Source organism: Centroberyx affinis, unplaced genomic scaffold (assembly GCF_046629955.1).
Source record: "Centroberyx affinis isolate AG114_WGS23_722 - 3 ecotype Tasmania unplaced genomic scaffold, CSIRO-AGI_Caff_v1 ptg000751l_1, whole genome shotgun sequence".
NCBI lineage: Eukaryota > Metazoa > Chordata > Actinopteri > Beryciformes > Berycidae > Centroberyx > Centroberyx affinis.
Genome location: NW_027279364.1, coordinates 34,718 through 51,377, shown reverse-complemented (window position 1 = coordinate 51,377; position 16,660 = coordinate 34,718). Strand labels below are relative to the sequence as shown.

The 16,660-nt window shown below is 43.7% G+C and overlaps 1 protein-coding gene across 1 annotated transcript; it reads right to left on the bottom strand.

The window, feature by feature from the left end:
* Window positions 1–541: 541 nt before the first annotated feature.
* Window positions 542–13,653, bottom strand: mdc1 (mediator of DNA damage checkpoint 1). Its single transcript, XM_071519945.1, has 12 exons — window positions 13,518–13,653; window positions 12,805–13,416; window positions 12,619–12,697; window positions 11,129–12,450; window positions 10,409–10,471; window positions 8,345–10,271; window positions 5,965–8,263; window positions 5,313–5,453; window positions 3,247–3,429; window positions 2,930–3,055; window positions 2,017–2,127; window positions 542–1,846 (listed from the first exon to the last, which is right to left on the bottom strand). The coding sequence occupies exons 1-12, from the start codon at window positions 13,651–13,653 to the stop codon at window positions 1,643–1,645; spliced, it is 7,203 nt and encodes a 2,400-aa protein (XP_071376046.1). The 3' UTR covers window positions 542–1,642.
* Between the last annotated feature and the right edge of the window lie 3,007 nt (window positions 13,654–16,660).

Genomic DNA, 16,660 nt, shown 5'->3' with positions numbered 1-16,660 from the left:
TCTGTTAAGGTTTGCTCAACAGAACAGAAACAGCACAAGACAGAGTCACAGTCATCATAACAGTACAAATGTACATGCAATTAAAACTTGAGGTTTGAACCTCAACAGTTGAGCATTCAAAGTATAACATCAAATTGAAGCCAAAGCGACACTGATACTGCTGGTTTGCAAAGTATTGAATATTAAAATAATAAAGTATATATATATATGGAAATATATATATAATAATAACAGAAACCAATTTAATGGTAATATTTCATCATTAGGTAGAAAGGCAAATGTTATATTTAGTGGTAAGATAGAATATGCTTTATAGTTATATACCAGAAAAAAAGAACTTATGAGCTAATAAGTCTAATTTGATTTTCCTATAAGAATATGAATTATTCAATGAGTGTCTTTGAGACTTCCTTCAAAACATAAATGATTATATGCATGGCAAGAACTGAAAGGGATTATGGATTTATAGTGTGTCAGGTAAGAGACAGATGAGTTCCCTATACTGGCATTTTTTTTATATATGAATCACATACCATGGAGGTTGTATACAAAAGGTTTATTTTCCAAGTGAACACAGACACTAATATGACAAGGATAAACAGATATTGATGTAGAAGCAGCATCAGCACAATCATCACTTCAGGTGCCTGTAACAAATCTCATCCCTTGAGGTAATAAGTTGGAATAAAGCCTTACTGAACTAGGTGGTGGTTAATGGAGACAGAGGGACAATAGGCACATGATTACCCCAGAATAACAGGCACTACATACTTCTTATGAGGACAGGAAACTTTTTCATCCGCCGGCCACAGTAGCTGATGGATTTCAAAACTGACCTGTCATTTTCAGTCTTTTACCAGTGAAACGTGACAGTCAAACATGATTTTTAGACTAGAACTACCAGTTTATAACCTGCCAAAGTGGCTGGTAGAGTGGAGAGACTTACCAAACAAGCACTTGGCTGTTAGCTTGTGTTAATTCCCACTCTGCCTGTTATCTTTGTACAGAGGGAGGGGCGGAGCACAGGGGGGGAAGAGAGAGAAATGTGTCAAGGACGGCTAATGGGTAATTACTTCCCTTCCTGCATAGCAGCAACAGCACTTGAACGTGTGGTAAAAATAAAACACAGATATTTTTCACATGTGTACATGGCTTAAAAGTACACTCTACTGGAATGAGTAAGCAACAGAAGTGGATTTGTGAAACGTAAACAAAAGTTGGAGACTCTTTTCAAAGCTGGATACATTCTATTGGATTCATTCATTCTTGGATTCTACTGGATTCATTCTACTTTTCTTACCTCTTTCTTAACTCCGTCTTTTGCAATCAAGGTTACATGTAAAATTACATTTTAACTTTTGATGGCCAGCAAAGTAGAATGCCATGCAGGCTTCCAGTGCTGACTCTGTCTCCAAAATTTGTTCAGAAACAATGCGCGTTTCAAATGTGTGTGGGAAAATACATTCTAAAGTCTTTCATACAGACGCAGGAACAGGATACTGCTGATTCACTAGTGACACTGCCGGTCTCTCTGGTTTGCATGGGAATCTACGAGCGTTGGATGAGCGTGTTCCCCGCTAACGCTGATTTCCCCCACATAGTTGGAGCTTTGTGTGCGTATCTATAGTATACCCTGCTGATGCTATGTCTTCTTCCTGCCCCTCCCTCTGCCTCCTGCAGGCTGCGGGTTAGCTGTGGGAGCTGGCAGGGTGTGGGTGTTGAAGTCGAGTTTCTGCTGGAGGATTCCTGTTAGGATGAACTCAGCAGTGAAGACTGGGAGAGAGGCAGAGAGAGCCGGGCCGCAAAGCGACCAGTCCTCCTCGCAGGAGATCACTACGGTCTGGGCCTGAGAGAGAGAAGGTGGGGAAGGAATAGGGGGTAGATAAAGAAAAAATGAGATATGGAGAACAGCTGAGATTTGAAATTACAATTTATATGCAGTCATTTAGGTTAGAATCATGTGGTGTGAGGAGAAACCAGCACCATTAATTAGACCCTAAGAAGGTCAACTGGTACCTTGTGAGAAGAAGGCATCTTGGGAAGAAAGCTAGCTCCACTGCAGGAAATGATATCTTTCATATGTACTGGCTCTGGCTTCACCGACTTTGTAACATGGATCTCATATCCCTAAGAGACAGAGAAAGATAAAGAGAAAGATAAAGATAAAGAGAAAACATAGAGAACATGTAAACAGCATTAATTTACACCATTATCTTGGGGTCATTGACCACAAAATGATAGAGTTGTAATCCAAATGATTCGGTTTATTTCCACTGGAGGAATATGACATCCGTCTCTGTAAGAAAGAGGCAGAAAATCAAGTGGCTGTGCTTTAATCTCTGACATGCTACACATGGGTCTTGGAAATGGATTTTAGTATTAAAGGAATTCTCTTATACTCATACCCGTTTTAGCCAGTATCAGCATAAAATGCAGCACCTGTTTCGGTGCATTTCAACAACTATCCCTTTACTGCTACTGTGAGAGAGTTTGAGAGAGCGTTATGGAAATAGAAAGCTAAGATGAAGATGGCCACTTCCCCAGTGAAGTGCCCATAAAAGATAACCACTACATTACAGCTGATGTCAAATGCCTTCCCACAAGCAGCAGTATAATAGTAAATAATCATTACTGTGGTTTTGTATTTCACTTTGTCAACAGACTAAAGGTGTACATGTATCAAATGATAAAAAGGCCGTGCTTGTGGGTAAAAAGTATGGGTTTTCAGATCTATTTAATGTGAGGATTCCCATCACAACTTATTACTGCCTGCCATTAGTGAGCTCTTAGCGGTGCGTGTGTGTGTATGTGTTGTATTGTCTTTTAACATACTGCCATGAGAAATAGCATACAGACACACCCACTCACTCATACAAACACACACAGAAATGAAAGGGCTGTATAGGAATGAGTGAGTTAGAGTGTGTACCTGCAAGAGAGGCTGACTGCTGGCAATCCTCAGAGATTCCTGCAGGCAGAAATTAAACTTCTTTTCCTGCTCCGCATCCTTCACAATGAAAGCATTAGGAGACAGGAAGCTCCCAGCTTTACCACTCTGAAACAGAGGGAGAGAGAGACAGACAGGGGGAGGGGAGGTGCAGAGCGAGACCAGTGAGTGTCTATTCCAGTGTGTGTGTGCCTGTATGTGTGTAGCATTTGTGCATATACATCCACGTGCATGTGTCAGAGAGAGAGAGCGAAAAAAGGAGTCTGTGGCCAGTTTTAACTGTTACTATAGCAACTAACCTTTTCCAGCCAGTGTGTGGTGACAATGGGGACTCCTTTAGCCACGGCACACAGGAACTTGACAGTCCTGCGCACCTTATCGGTCACCAGGCAGGTCATGTCTGCCACACTTTTAGCCAAGCTGCCTCCCAAACGAGCCACCACCCTCTCCCCTGCTTCATCCACCAAACCTGTGAACAACACCTGAGAGGAAGGCAGGAATATATCAGTACTCTTAGGATGCGATCACACCTGCAGTTTGTTTTCTTTTGGGGTGTGGAACTTTAGCTAAGCATGGACTTGTCTGCGCTTTTTGTCGTAATTTACCTTCTCTGGTGTCTATACTACTTATCAGCCAGGTATCAGATGTCAACATAGAACCTTGCATTTTGGGGTCATTTCCAATAGATCGTTCGGATAACGTTCTCACTCATAACAAATCACAACACAGTTCATTTGGAAGAGGGTGGGGACCCTCATTTTCAGGCGTCTCAGTGTGTCTATTTGCAGGAGGGCAGGGGCTGATATGTGACCTCCGATCGTGGAAACCAGGCTGGTCACAGTACTGCAGTCCTGCCCAAAAATAATTTTTCCAGTTCATTTTCAGTGGTGGAAAACCACCTCTCCCCTGGCTGTATCAGATATTGTCATGTACCATACTGACTTTCTAAAATGTCTTTGTCATACATAGACTCCCAGACATGCAATCTTGGCAGGTTGGAGCTTTTGGAGGGTGAACTGCTTGGATTGCTAGTGAGATCACAAGTGAAGAGTGTTGTTAACTCGAAACTGAACAAATAAAAAATTACTGGCCACTAAACTATGCTTGTGTCATCATGCTTGATTGTATTCTGTTCTTTCTTTAAACACTGAATTATATTAGGTACAACAATGAATCCAGTGGATAATAATCCACAGCCATTGATCCTACTAATCCTAATGGTTAATTCGCTTATTTGTAATCAATGTGACTCCATCAGCTTTTCATTGACCTTAGAAATTTGCTGAAAAGTAAATGTGTGGACATTCAGCGGTCAGCAGTGGGACAGGGGTCAGATGAATAATCTCTTATATAAGCATATCAAAATCGTGCCTCTGAGAATAAAATGTACTTAAGAAAGTGCTGTAACGAATATTCAATCTCCACGAAATGTCTTAGTGTCCAGCTATAAGGCAGCACATCTTTATCATAATGAATGTCCTAGCAAATGTCACGATTTTAATAATAACATGACTTTTAGTGGAGAGTTTGGTGCCCCATCTTCCATGGATCGTATATTAACTCCTCGAGTTGTTTGAGCAGAGTATCTGTGCAGCTATAACCCATTATTTAATTGCTGTGTTTATAGAAAAAAAGACACCAAAGGTGAATTTAATCCAATCTGGTGAATTAGAGTTTAATTCTCAATTTAATGTAGCTCTCAATTTTCAAAGCTAGTGTATGTATGTATTTTAAATACTAGTGTAGCTATTCCTAATGATGCAGAAACCTATCTTAATATTTGGGACATCTGTTGAGCTAACAAAGTCCATCAATCTGTCACACAGTAGTTAACAAAAGCAATTAAAACATCTAAAAACTGAAAAGGTTAAAGATCATTGGTGGAGGAGCTACGGACTCAAAGGACTTTGTAAGGTAACGCGCGCTCCCGTTTTCTCATCTATAGTACGTCAATGCTTTTCCCCTGGGCTCGTTACCATAGTTACAGCTGCTAGCAGTCAACAGTGCGCAGACTCTATGGGCAGAGGTAAGCAAAATGGCGACCAGGAAGTGTGCGAATCAGTGCCGTGCTACGCTAGTAAGCACACCCCACTGGAAAAAAACGAGGTGTCATCACTTGAGCGTCTGTTCACTGTGTCCATTATTTATTACGGTCTACGGGTTATTTAGTGCCACTTTAGTTCAAATGCCATTGTTCTCACCTGCCCAAGTTTGAAGAGGGAAGTTTGTTTGAAGTTCAAACAAACATGCCTGGTGTGAACGCATCTTTAGACCATATTCACCATTGTGGTTTCATTACCCACACATGCATAATGTTTCTGACATAAAGCAACACCAACATACACAAACAGACACACACACAGACCTTGTAGGCCTGGTTGGCAGCTCCTACTCGACCAACAGTCGCAGGGGAAGCAGAGCAGGAGCGAGGGGTCTTTGCCACAGGAGAGGAGTCCACAGGAGCCGCTCGCTTACGGGACGCACTGCTGGTGGGAGTCTGGGGCACCTAAAAGAGAGTGGGCGTGGTGGGGGGAACAGAGGTTAGAGTTAACATAACAGAGCAACAATGAAGACAAACAAGAACAAAGTGAGAGAGATGAGGAATAGAAGGGGAGTGATGAGGAAAGTGTGTGAGAGAGTGAGAGAGACAAGGGTCATAAACCATAAGAGTAGGAAGTGACCGTGCAACCAGTAAACCACTTAATTCATTAGTGTAGTAATGGTGATGCAGAGAGGGTCGGACTACTCATGTTGCTGAAAGCGAGGGAGAGACCAGGACAGTTAGTGATGTTAATTGAAGTACATTATGATAGTGGGAAAGGCTGAGTCAGAGAGAGAAATGCACCAAGGCCTTTGGCCGAGGTAAGAGCTTCATATTCAAGGACAGAAATTCCTGTACGTTGCTTACTTGTGCAACCAATTACTGAGCTATCCCCTTCGTGTGGTTTCTGTTTCAGACTGAATCACTGCACATTTGTTTCAATCAAAGTAGTATAGTGTGCAGCGCAAATTATTACCTCTGATGCCTCAGCACTTGCACCCTGGTCCATGGAATTGGGGGCAGACGTCTCACCTTCTTCCTCCCTCTCTTCCTTCTTTTTGTGGGCCACTGACTGCCTCCCTCTGGCTTTCTTCTCAACAATCCCCTCCTCCATTTTCTTACTCTCTTCTTTCACCTCCACTTCAGGGAGGGACTCTTGGGCATTCTTCCTCCCCTGAGCGGTGGATGCTCTACCCCTTCTCTTAGCTGGGACAGGAACTGGGTTCTCCTCTTTCGTTTCATCCTTTTCCTCCTCTTCTGCGGCTTCTGTTCTTCTTCCCCTTTGGGCTTTCGCCTTCCCTCTGGAAATTTTGTTCCCACTGCTCTCTTCCCCCTCTGCCCCCTCCTCTTCCAGCTCTCTTTTTCTGCCTTTTCCTTTTCCTTTCTCTTTAGCCTCATCTCCATCATTGACCGCAGCAGCTACTGGAGTTGCGAACGTTTCACATTTTATTGTTTTTTGGCCTCTGCCCCTGACATTCCTTTTAGGCAGAAGCGAGTCTTCAGTGGCACTTTCTTCCTCCTGAGTTGACTGGTCTTCCCCATCTGCAGCTGTGGCTTCAGAACCATTTGCATTGGCTCGCCTTCGCCCCCTTGTGGTACTAGGCTGCTTGGAGTCTGCCTTCTCTTTGCTATCTTCATTAGAGGGGCCCTCTGCTTTCCTGCTCTTCCTGCCTCTGGCTGTAGCTTTGGGAGCCGAGTTCTGGTCACTCTGACTATTGACAGGAGGGATGGAGTCTGTCTCAGGCTCCGTCTTCCTCCCTCTTCCTCGCCCTCTGCCTCCTTTTCCTCTGCTCTGGGAGCTGATGCTGCAGCTGGAAATCTCTGAGTTGAGGGAATTGGTGGAGTTGGACCTAGAAAGGACTCCTGGAGGAGGAATATCATTAATGTCCTGCTCTGCTGCCTCTCTCTCGGCAGATGGCTCTCCAGCCACTGTCCTCCTCCTGTTGCGGTCTCTAGTGATGTTTGTAAAGGTTGGCTGACTGGTCTTCTTAGCGCCTCGGCCTCTGCCTCTCCCCTTGCTCTCCTGGGCGGTAACGCTGGAAGCAGACCTCTCCGAACTGACCGAGTTGGAAGAGTTGGAGCGGGATCTGGTTCTCCTTGCTGGGATGTCGTCATTGGCTGAGATACATGGTTCTGGGTTCAGTTCTGCTGTAGATGGAGCAGCAATCGTTCTTCTGGCTGCTCTTCGACCCCTTGTGGACGCTTTTGACTCGTTTTCTTCTTCTTTTGTTAGTTTTTCTTTGGCCTCCTTTTCTAATTGCTCTTTTTCTTGTTTTTCTCTCTCCAATCTTTTTCTCTCTTCCCTTTCCTTTTCCTCCCTCTCCAGGTTTGCTTGGTGTTCCTGTTCCTTCCTTTCCCTCTCAAGTCTCTCTTGTTCTTCCACTTCCCTCTGTACCTTTTCCAATCTTTCATTTTCTACTTGTTCCTTTCTTTCCCTTTCTATTCTGTCTTTCTCTTCTCTCTCTAATCTCTCCTTCTCTTCTCTTTCTGCCTTTTCACGCTCCAATCTATCTTGTTCTTCCTTCTCCTTTCTTTCCCTCTCTAATCTATCTTGTTCTTCTTTCTCCTTTCTTTCCCGCTCTATTTTTTCTTGTTCTTCTTTCTCCTTCTGTATCCTTTCAAACCTTTCTTTTTCTTCTTGTTCATTTCTTTCCCTCTCTATTCTGTCTTTCTCCTCTCTCTCCAATTGCTCCTTCTCTTCTCTTTCTGCCTTTTCACGCTCCAATCTATCTTGTTCTTCTTTCTCCTTTCTTTCCCTCTCTAATCTTTCTTGTTCTTCTTTCTCCTTCTGTATCCTTTCAAATCTTTCTTTTTCTTCTTGTTCCTTTCTTTCTCTCTCTATTCTTTCTTTTTCTTCTCTCTCTAACCTTTCCTTCTCTTCTCTTTCTGCTCTCTCCTGCTCCAGTCTTAACTTCGCTTCTCTTTCTGCCTTTTCATGCTCCAATCTATCTTGTTCTTCTTTCTCCTTTCTTTCCCTCTCTAATCTTTCTTGTTCTTCTTTCTCCTTCTGTATCCTTTCAAATCTTTCTTTTTCTTCTTGTTCCTTTCTTTCTCTCTCTATTCTTTCTTTTTCTTCTCTCTCTAACCTTTCCTTCTCTTCTCTTTCTGCTCTCTCCTGCTCCAGTCTTAACTTTGCTTCTCTTTCTGCATTTTCACGCTGCAATCTTTCTTGTTCTTCCTTCTCTTTTCTTTCTCTCTCTATTTTTTCTTGTTCTCCCCTCCTTTCCTTCTCCTCTTGTTCCTTTAGTAGCCTGTCCTTTTCAGCTTGCTCTTTTCTCTCCATTTCAAGTCTTTCTTCCTCCTCTTTTTGTTTCCTTTCAAGCCTTTCTTTCTCCCTGCGGTCATCTTTCTGATGCTTCATGGTTTTTCTCCCTCTGCCCCGCTTAGCCTGCTCTACCACTTCCTTTTCCTCACTATCCTCCTCCTCCTCCTCTTCAGGCCTGATTTTTCCTCTCCTTCCTCTGGTAGTTGACAAAGCTTTACTCTTCCCTCTTGTCTGTCTCCTGGGTGGTTCTGAATGCTCCTCCTGCTCTTCCTCTTGTCCTAATCTAACCCTGTTCCCCCTTTTACTTCTACTACCGATGCCACTGGTCCCAGCTTCAGATTCTCTCCCTTTCCCTCGCTGAGGTTGTTTTTTGGTTTTCCGTAGGCCAGCTTTAGTTTCTTCCTCCTCATGCTCCTCTTCCTCATCCGTTTCACAGGTGGCTATAGGCTGAGTTTCAGTGTTGGAGATGTGAGAGCTGGTTAAAACCTGTAGTTTTCCCGTCTGTGATCTGCTCCTTGTAGAAGATGGGTGTTTGGTTACTTTTTCATCTTCTTCACTGTCATCATCACCATCATGCATGGGCTGGGTTTCAACAGCAGAGCGCTGTGACTGTGACTCCACATCAAGTCGCAATGCCTTTGCTTTTCTTTTGCGCGGCGCTGGAATCAAGTCCTCATCATCACTTTCCTCATCTTCACATATAACCAAGGCCTGGGATTCAAAAGCAGAGAGCTGTGACTGTGACTCTTCTTCAAGTGGCAATGCCTTTGCTTTTCTTTTGCACAAAGCTGGAATCAAGTCCTCATCATCACTTTCCTCATCTTCACATATAACCAAGGGCTGGGTTTCAAAAGCAGAGAGCTGTGACTCTTCTTCAAGTGGCAAAGCCTTTGCTTTTCTTTTGCATGGAGCTGGAATCAAGTCCTCATCATCACTTTCCTCATCTTCACATATAACCAAGGGCTGGGTTTCAACAGCAGAGAGCTGTGACTGTGACTCTTCTTCAAGTCGCAATGCCTTTGCTTTTCTTTTGCATGGAGCTGGAATCAAGTCCTCATCATCACTTTCCTCATCTTCACATATAACCAAGGGCTGGGTTTCAACAGCAGAGAGCTGTGACTGTGACTCTTCTTCAAGTCGCAATGCCTTTGCTTTTCTTTTGCACGGAGCTGGAATCAAGTCCTCATCATCACTTTCCTCATCTTCACATATAACCATGGCCTGAGTTTCAGCTGTGGAGAGATATTCACTGATCGCCACCTCCTCAGGTTGAGTTGCCTCCCCATCTTCCTCCCCCTCTTCTCTTTCATTCTGCTTTCTGGGCTTTCTTCGATGTACTGAGGAAGGAGGTTTGTCTTTCATCTGATTCTCCTCTTCCTCAAAGGCACACATTGGTTGGGTTTCAGCCATGGCAAGAAGAGATGTGGTTGGAAAATCCAAAGGCCGCGTCTCAGCAGTAGCAATGTTTGTTCTCTCCTCCTCCTCTGTTTCATCCTCTGGATCACTGTGGGACTCTGGGATATATGCCTGAGTTGCTTCCAGGGCAAAATCTACCCGACTTTCCTTCTCCAACGCTGTTGAACATACAGCAGGCTCCTCGTCCCCTCCGTAGGCCTGTGTAGCCTCTAGGTCTGAATCCTTCTCCTCAGAGGTCCTGTCTGGGGGTGAGATGGTTCCATATGCTTGGGTATCTTCCGGATTCACATCCCCATCCAAGGAGACAAAAGCTTGTGTGCTCTCCATGGCTAGCGCTTGGGCCTGGGGCAGCAGGTGGCTGCTGTCTGACAACCCCAGCTGGAAAGAGCCTCCCCTGCTAGACGGCCCATCTTTCTCGTCACCAGAAGAAGGCTCTAGGCCAAAGGGTTGGGTGGCATCCAGGGTGGGGTTGTCTGGAAGGTTGCCCTGGCGGTCTCGGGTCTCCAGGACAAAGGATTGGGTCTCGGCCACGACAAAATCCTCGTCCTCCTGGCTGTCTGAGCAGGAGGATACTACGGGTCTCATAGCAGGGGCCAGAGCGACTGAGAGGGAGAAGACAAAAATACAGATTTTAATGTATGATTAAAAAAAATGTTTCGCCTCAGACATAGCCACTGTCTCAAAAACAGTTATGTGCTATAGGACTGTATTAATGATAATTTACTGTATCATTACTCACGTCTGAATGGACCTGAAGGGGGACTGAAGAAGGCTTGAGTCTCCATCTCCTCTACTGCTCCTTCTGAAACAATCCCAAAGTGAAAACAACAAAATCAAAACACAATTTTAAAGTGCATCTGTCTCACCTACAAATTTTGATAAATTTTTTCTCTAAATAGCTCTACTAATTCTCAAATTGCAAGCTATTGAAATAACAGTATGTGCCCATGAAATGAACTCCCATTTCTTTTACTTCCTGGAAAACAGTAACTTTAATGGTGACCTCATGCTGCACTAGTAGGCGTAAATATAAATTCCAACCAACAAAACCTTCACAGATTTTTTAACAATCCCGGTCCTCCGCCCCTCCCATCAAATAAAACTGCCTTTCTCTTCTTGACTGATATTCCATTAGTTTAGACTTTTGAATGATCCCTCACTGTGTTATGTCCCGCCCCAACAAAAAGGAATACATCAAATCAAGAAAGTAAAGATGCCATTTCTTGGGGTCTTTAATTAATTCCATAGACAAAATTCTCTTTTCGTTTGCCTCCCTCCACAGTTAGCTACAGAACAGCTCATCTGTGGCTGGTAGGGATTCAGTGTTTTGCTCAGATCAGCAGGACGGATGCTTTTCGAGACAGGGGATTGAACCCGGGTCGTCGCGTTGAAGGTCGGTGTCTCTAAACACTAGGCCACCCTGCCACCCATTACAAACAAATGAGGTATAATACATTACCAAGAGGAGTAGAGCACTTCTGCAATGGGGGAAGTGAACCGGCTGTCAACCCAGAAGGCTTTTCTCTGGACGGGCCTGAGGTCTGGCCTTCACCTGCCTCGCCAGGACCAGCCTCAGTATCCTCCAAGTCTGTATCACTGTCCAATCTCAAGTCTGCTGGAGCAGCCGTCTCCCCAGCAGGGAGCACGCCGGACTCATCCACATCTGTATCTGCATCAGAATCTGACTGAAGAGCTGCTGACGCGGTTACAGGAGCGGTTGACAAGGAGACAGACAGGGCCTCGGCTGATGCTGGTACAACATTTGTTGCCGTGGCGACAGGTGGGAGTAGAGGTGTGTCCTCCTCCAGATCTGTGTCACTGTTAGATAGAATATCCAATTCAGCTCCTCTGTCTGCAGCAGTGGGTGGCTCTGTGTCAGTCACCACCGCTGGGAGTTTGGTGCTGACAGGAGCGGGGATCGCTTCATCATCTGTGTCGCTGTCTCTATGCAGGTTGTGAGGGGCAGCAGAGGCGGATTCAACTTTGCCGGGCTTTAAATCTAATCCAGAAGGAGTTTTGTCTATTGTAATGCACATGTTGTTTGGTCTAGAGTCACTTTCTTCTTCCTCATCGACATCTGTGTCACTGTCCAGGTGGAAATCTTTTGAAGGAGCAGAGTCAGCTGTCTGTGCACTCTGAAGTGACGCGAGTGTTGCTTTGGTGGCAGCATCTGACACAGTAGCATCAGCATCATCATCCACATCAGTGTCACTGTCTAGAGTGACGCCTGCTGGCTGAGCAACTGGAAGAGAATCGGAAAGTGATGTATCGACATTAGAAGCAGGCACTGATTTGGGAACTTTGTCTAAAGCATCATCATCCTCATCGACATCTGTATCACTATCCATGTGAAACTGGACTGGCTTTGTTGGCTGATCGGCTTGCGGCGTTGTATCCAAGGTCACAGGACGTGAAGACTCCGCCCCCTCCTCCTCTCCCTCCACATCAGTGTCACTGTCCATGTTAAACACAGGCACGGCGTCTGTGGAGACGGCTGATGTAGACACAGGCGATCCATCTCCTCCTGAGAGACTGACGTTGTTCTCCTGTTTCACTGGTGCGTCTTGTCCACTTTCCTCCGCCTCCTTCCCTCCAGGTGCTGCTCTTTCTTCCTGCTCCTTTCCTTCCTCCTCTTCACTGTCGTCAACAATCACCTGTGCCCTGTTTTTCTTCAGCTGCTGTCGCCCCACATCCACGTCTCTCTCCTCCTTGCTGAAGCTGACATGTTTGTTGGGTCTATTTTTAGTGGAGGAGCATGGCGTGATGGGACTCTCATCCTCACTGCAAAACAGCGAAAACAAGTTGGCAAGCTTTGTAAGCACAGAAAGGAATGCACTGAATAGATACAAGCTCATGGTTAGTTTGTAGTAGTCTATGGATTAGTTACACCTGTGTAATAAATATATATAAATACAAACAAAAACAATGAATAATATATTGTTAATATACCTCTCAGGGATTATTTTGTTTGTGGGACTCAAGAATGTAGAACAGGTGGGACTTGACATATGGGAGTCAGAATCAGACACTGGAAAAGAAGACAGAGAGAGACTTATGTAAATCTTTAAAAAAAAAACTCTGGTATATACACAAAATAGGGCTCCATTTCTGTTCATATTTACATTATTTACATACCTAAAGCCTTTCCCTGTCTGGCTCTCCCTCCCCCTTTTTCTCCATCTGAGTCAGAGTCAGATTCTGAGACCAGGGTGCGCTGTGGCTGGGTTGGAGTTTGTTCAAAGGACAGGCACGTGGTTCTGGCAGGAGTCTTCCTCGTCTCTTCTTGACCTGGCGATGACACCACAGCTGGTGCCTTTGCACCTCCATTGACACATTTCTCACTATCTGTGCTTGTGTCACCTCCGTTGACTCTGAAGACATCCGACCGCCTAGCCCTCGCCTCTGAATCTCTGCTCACAGGAGGCCTCATGTCGCCCCGGCCGGACATCTTGTCCACAGCACAGCTGACATACTGGCACGGGATGTCCGCCACCACTAATCTGTCCCCGTCGCTGAGGGCGTAGCGGACATGAGGAGTCAGTTTGAGGCGGCCCTTGCGGGTCCCGTTCATGCTCCCCAGGTCCCACACCAGTGCCTCCTTAACAACTTCACCGCGGCGCCCGCCTCCACGGTACACAGAGACGCTGATGGCCGTGTGCTGCTTGGATACTGAGGGGGCGAGGAGGGGCAGGGTGCAGGTGTTGGGGTCACGACCCAGCACATTATCTCCCAAATAGAGAGGCAGCTCTGGGTGACAGACAATATCAATCGTGAGAAATACACAGACAGTCAGTTAGACTGTGGATTAACAGATAGTAGGTGACATTAGCACAGCAGTTATCACTCACCTGTCTCTGGGATGTGTTGATTCTTTAACACTCGCAGTTTGGCCAGAGGCTCTCCCCTCTTATTTTCATCCTCCTCTTCAATCTCCTCCTCCTCTGACTCCAGTACTGAGTCGTCGATCATCTGAGTAGCATCCATTTCTCAGGCAGAATGAGACAGGATGACTGCTGTAACTGTTAGATAAAACATGGATTAATGAGTGACGATGGCTAATAAAGCTGTATCTAACGCTAACTGGCCTAACTGATAGCTAACTACGTGACCGTTTGGTTAGCAAATAAACTCAGCAAAAGAGGCGAAAATAAACTTCAGTCATCTGCCTGGTTGATTTCTGACTATGACCTCAATGCTGATCGTGTGTAGGTTTATACATTTTAGTTATTATCATGAGCCAACCTATTTGTATAACTTTGATCGTGTATGAACGTTGCAGTCAAAATCACAGCACTCCTCGTAGTAATTCTATTTCCGGTTTGGAATTTCGCCATCAACATAAAAGCACGAAAAAAATCACCTAGGTAACAAAATTCAAACATCAGTATCACAATTTCGTGTCATAGTAGCAAGTCCACGGTTTATTTTCTTTTTCTGATTAAAACAATGAAGCATGTGCCCTAAGCATTTTGAATGCTAATTTCTTTTTTTCTTTTTTCAGATTTTCCCTTCATTTTCTTTGGCCCAGTATGTTCTACTGCTGTCAATTTGTACACCCTGCAAATACGTTGTAAATTAATTATTTTTTCATTCATATTTGTATTTAGCACGTTCTAGTAGCCTACCTAGTATATTGTTAGCTTTATGTTTAACACCCCCCATTTTCTTATTTACATCCTATTTTTCATTGTTGTATCTTATTATTTACTGCTGCAGCAGTCCAATTTCCTCATAGGGATTATTATTAAAGTTTAAAATTTAATTTCTTATATCATGACAATAACATATTATGAATCTAATATATGTGAAATCACATCTAAGCATATTGTTATATCCCTTGTAAAAACTGAAAAACAAACCCCATACTGAACCCCATACTATTTGGAGAATCTATTACATTCAGGGGTAAGTGGCTTTAAACACACATCTTTACTTCAAATGTTATGTGATTAGCTTTTGACATCAGCCAAAATCGAAGTAGTCCTAGCCGGTGTTTAGAAGTGTTGGGCTGAAAAAGATTGAGATAAAAAGAGTGTAGCTATCAACTCTATGCACTACTAAAGCCCATACTGAATTACTGGGAAAGACTTTTTATTTTACTGAACATATTTTTTTCTGTATATATTTGACCTCCCTTTAAACTTGATTGTTACTACACGTTTGTTTAGACTATTGTTTTGAAAAACTTTTAAGGAAGTCCACACGATTCTACGAGTAACTTGATAAAACTACAGCCACCTACGCGGCAAAATTGATCAATAAAGCTCATAATTTATCATTTGCAACATGGGTACAAATAGTGCCCCTGTATTTACATACAACCGAGTTAGTTTTTAAGGAAAAATGTCGCCATATTTTCTGTTACCTACCTCGCGTGCCTTGCAGGGGAGATAAACAATGTACGTACACTTCCTGGAGAGAATTGGCCACGCCCCCAGTAGGCGTTTGCCAACGGCAGGCGACTGGCCAATGTGAACATCACTCACGCTAAGATCTGTAAGCATTGGACATTATAATCCGAGTCAAACCTTAAAAGATTCTGATTGGACCAAAATTATCTCAGGCGCACAACTTTTTTTTCGCGCGGTCTCTTAAAGGGGGCGTGCAGGCTGAATGGATAGCGGAGGGTGCACAGATATCTTTGTCCGCTAGTTGTTTCAGAGGAAAATTGTAAAATATAGTTGTAAGGACTGTCATGTTTAAAGATCTAATCAAATGCCCCCCTTCAGAGATGTAGTGATAATTAAAAAAGGTGGGTAAAAAAGGCAAACAGCCACCAATAAATCAATTAGCCTATACTTTCAGAAAAAGACTGAGTTATGCTTTTCCCCCCACTCAAAGCTTCATATAAATTACATTAGTTTGAATTTACTATGATATAGCCTACTGTAAATTTATGTCATCCTATGTCTGAAACTAGGCTACATAAACAATTTCAGCATCATCAAATACGCACCCAAAACCTTACAGTAGCCTATGCCTGGCGTTCCCATCGGTTTCATAATGTAAAACAATAAATCTACTAAAAACCAATAAACGCCAGTCACCAAATTAGATATGAATTGTTGAGTCACAAAAACAGCCTAAATGAATTAGACTCAATGTAAATGCGGTTGGTTAAATAACTGGAATGTAATTTTACCAAGAAAACCAGATGTGTCCATTTATGTGCTCGGGTTTTAAGTGATCATCAAAACACTGCCAGGGCGCACTGAGCTCATACTGAGAAAATTTTTTAATATTGTTTGACACATGATCAGTGTGCCCGGCGTTAACATGCGCCCTTTCCACCCTGGCTGCAGGTGCTGCGCCAGCCAGACGGGAGTGTGCGCGATGGGTGTTGTGTGAATATTTCAAGAATGGAGTGGCTTGTCGGTGAGTTGAGTAGAAAGCAGTTGTCATTATGCAGCTCATCTTTTGATATAAAAACCAGAAAGGTTGCCAGATCTGGTCTACTGTATGTGAAAGCTAGACCGTTAATTCCATTCCATTCTAACCTTGGTGAGGTTTTGATATAAGCTCATCTGGGCTTTTTACCTCACCTGCACATGTAGGCTACATGTCTTTCCCTTTCTTTCTAGTTAATTCTCTTTTTTCTCATTATAATTCATTATTATATTGCTCGTTGTTTGTTTTAATATGTGCAAACAAACTAAACTAATGAACTGTTTTGTAATGAAAAGGTTAATCTACCAATTCTAGCGTAGCATAGAAAATTAGATGACACAGCTCTGTTTTCCATCTGCCCTGGGCCACAGCAGAGGAATGCATCAATATCTCCCTCTGCCTCAACTGAGCATACATGACTCATACAACCCTGTAACTCTGGAAATCCCCCTTCATATCTAGCCTTTACACTTACACTGAGTTGAAATGTGATCAAAATATAGGAGGTGGATTAAGTGTACTTCATGTCTGGACATTTGATAATCATTTATATGCAAGCAATAAAGAAAGGAAAACAAATTTCCGTTTGCCAACTTTATTTGCA

Excerpts from the sequence above, each read along its gene's own strand:
- mdc1 (XM_071519945.1), bottom strand. The coding sequence starts at position 13,653 with ATGGATGCTACTCAGATGATCGACGACTCAGTACTGGAGTCAGAGGAG. Across the intron at positions 12,451-12,618 it reads AACAAAATAATCCCTGAGAG|TGAGGATGAGAGTCCCATCA; the intron begins GTATATTAACAA and ends GCTGTTTTGCAG. Across the intron at positions 2,128-2,929 it reads GCAGTCAGCCTCTCTTGCAG|GGATATGAGATCCATGTTAC; the intron begins GTACACACTCTA and ends TCTGTCTCTTAG.